This window comes from Tupaia chinensis, unplaced genomic scaffold (assembly GCF_000334495.1).
Source record: "Tupaia chinensis unplaced genomic scaffold, TupChi_1.0 Scaffold000231_1, whole genome shotgun sequence".
NCBI lineage: Eukaryota > Metazoa > Chordata > Mammalia > Scandentia > Tupaiidae > Tupaia > Tupaia belangeri.
Genome location: NW_006159706.1, coordinates 1,957,778 through 1,960,106, shown reverse-complemented (window position 1 = coordinate 1,960,106; position 2,329 = coordinate 1,957,778). Strand labels below are relative to the sequence as shown.

General features: G+C 58.4%; 1 protein-coding gene across 2 annotated transcripts in view; it reads left to right on the top strand.

Annotated features, from left to right (window-relative positions):
• Positions 1–10: 10 nt before the first annotated feature.
• The window catches only part of SEZ6L2 (seizure related 6 homolog like 2), a 22,998-nt gene continuing 20,679 nt past the window's right edge, over positions 11–2,329 (top strand). For both annotated transcript variants that reach the window (XM_006148189.1, XM_006148188.1), the window contains exons 1-3: positions 11–553; positions 1,449–1,580; positions 2,237–2,324. In XM_006148189.1, coding sequence (XP_006148251.1) covers positions 475–553; positions 1,449–1,580; positions 2,237–2,324 — 299 coding nt within the window. In that variant the 5' untranslated portion in view covers positions 11–474. The remainder of the gene's footprint in view (positions 554–1,448; positions 1,581–2,236; positions 2,325–2,329) is intronic.

Sequence of the window (2,329 nt, the reverse complement as noted above, 5' to 3'; positions counted from 1 at the left end):
CATGGCCCGAGCTTCGGCTCTCTCGGTTCTGCAACCCCTTCCCCTCCCCAATAAGCCCTGCTAGAGCCCAATAGGGACCCTGCCGATCCCCGACCCCACCCTAGGCCCCCGAACGCTGCCTTTCCCCTCCCTACTCCCCCAGTTTAAGATCCAGCCAGCCCAGACGACCCAGGCGCCCGAGCAAGAGGGTAACCCAGGCGACCCGGCCTCTTCGGTCCTCTCGGCCCCACCCCCTGCAGCCGGAGCCGCGCCCCCCTCTACCACTGATCCCGGAGCAAAGGACAGACGAAACTGAGCCAAGGGGATTGGTCTCCAGGCGACCCCCAGCCCAATTTTGTAACAAGGGGCAGAGAAATTGTCTTCGTTTGCTGACCCCTAGCAGGAAAACAATTTTAAGGGAAAGATAAAAGGAGACGGAGGAAAGGTGGCAGCTAGATTATTTAGGAAAGGCAGAGGAGATCGGGGTGAGTCGCCATGGGGGCTCCCAGGGCCCAGCACCCGCCGCCTCCCCAGCTGCTGTTCCTAATTCTGCTGAGCTGTCCCTGGATTCAGGGTAAGGACATGGGAGTGTGGGGGTGGGCCCTGGGAAGGCCCCCAGCGGGTCCTCCACCCTTCTTTCTCTGAACATCCTGGATCTTGAGCTGGGGGTGGGGGAAGGGGTACAACTGACGGGAGGGGGCAAACCCAGGCTTTCTAGCTTGTTCCTGGTACCTTTTAGCCCCCTGTAGTGAGATGGGAAAATGAATGAGGGAGCTTTTAACAGTGTCTCAGGGGTTAAATCCAGGAGGGAGGGCTGGGAAGTCTGCGGAGGCGGCAGAAGCACGCAGGGTACCTGGGTGGGAGATGGAGGTGCTGGGAGAGATGCCAGGCATTGCACACACAAATGTTCTCGGATATGTGGACAAAGACAGATGAACAGAGGCAGGGCTCAGGGGGCAGATATTCCGTTCCCTACTCTGAGCCCCAGATTCTAGGGAAGGAGGCAGAGACTGCAGAGAATCAGAGAGAGAGAGAGAGAGAGAGAAGACAGCCACACTGCAGAGACAGAAACCCAGAGAGAAAGCCGGACACCACAGAAGCAGGGACTGGGAGGTGCTGCCAGACCCTCTGCAGAAGGTTGGGGGGGAGAGCACCATTGGGGTGAAAAGAAAGACAGCACTGAAGTCCCCTCTCTGCCCTGCTGGCACTGTCTGGGGTTCACAAGAGCTAAGGTGCTCACCGAAGGCCCACGTAGTCCCTTGGGAAAAGAGAGAGAGAGGGGGAGATGCAGAAGACTGAGGGGCAGCTGGCAGCCCCTTGTCCAGTCTTGGCTGTCAGCCCAGCCCGGGAGCCTCCGGATTCTTGCAAGCCCAGCTGATGGCAGAGGGGGGAAGAGCTCTGGGGAAGATCTCTCTGGAGAAGGAAGGGATATAGGGTAATGGAGAAGCTCACACAACTTCACCTCCTAGGTCTGCCCCTGAAGGAGGAGGAGGCACTGCCAGAGCCTGGAAGTGACACCCCTACAGTGGCCTCTGAGGCCCTGGCCGAGCTGATCCATGGGGCCCTGCTGAGGAGGGGCCCAGAGATGGGCTACCTGTCGGGTGAGGCCCCCAGATGGCAGAGTGACATAGAGGCATTGGCTGGGAATATGGGGAGCCAGGCTAGGGGAGAGAAGTAGCAGCAGAGAGAGACTGCAGAGGGAGGAAGGCTGGCAAAATTCAGGGGGTGGGGGACAACAAGTGAAGAAAGTCAAAACTGAGCATAGATAGAACAGAGAAACAGAATGATTAAGAGACAGACAGAAAAACAGACACACAGGAAAAGGTGGAAATTCAGAGAATCAGAGTTAGTGAAATGAAGAGGGAGAGGAATTCAAAAACTAGGAGGGAGATCCAGAACCCTAAACTCAGAGAGCAACAAGAACATTAAGCAGAGAAACAGAGAAGCATTAACATTAACAGAGAACAAGTCAGAGGAGAGGTAGCCAGGAGAGGAAGATCTGATCTGGAGGCAGAGAGGAGGCTCTTAGGGTGGAGGGCCTGGGGAGACAGTGGGGAGGAGAGAAAGCAGGGAGGGGTTCAAGCTGCGGGGAGGAGGTGGGGAGTTTGGATGGGGAAGGGAAAGGTGGGGGGCCTGTAACTGGCGTGGAGGCCTTTAGGGCTCAGTGGGGACACCCCAGTTCCCCTCCGCCCTGCTCTCCACCCAAGGCCCGCGCGGCGGCTCCTCCAGTGCCCTGACTTCCCTTGCACTGTCCCAGGCTCCGATCCAGACCCCACACTAGCCACCCCTCCAGCCGGCCAGACTCTTGCAGCGCCCTCCCTGCCGCGGGCCACTGCGCCAGGGACAGGCC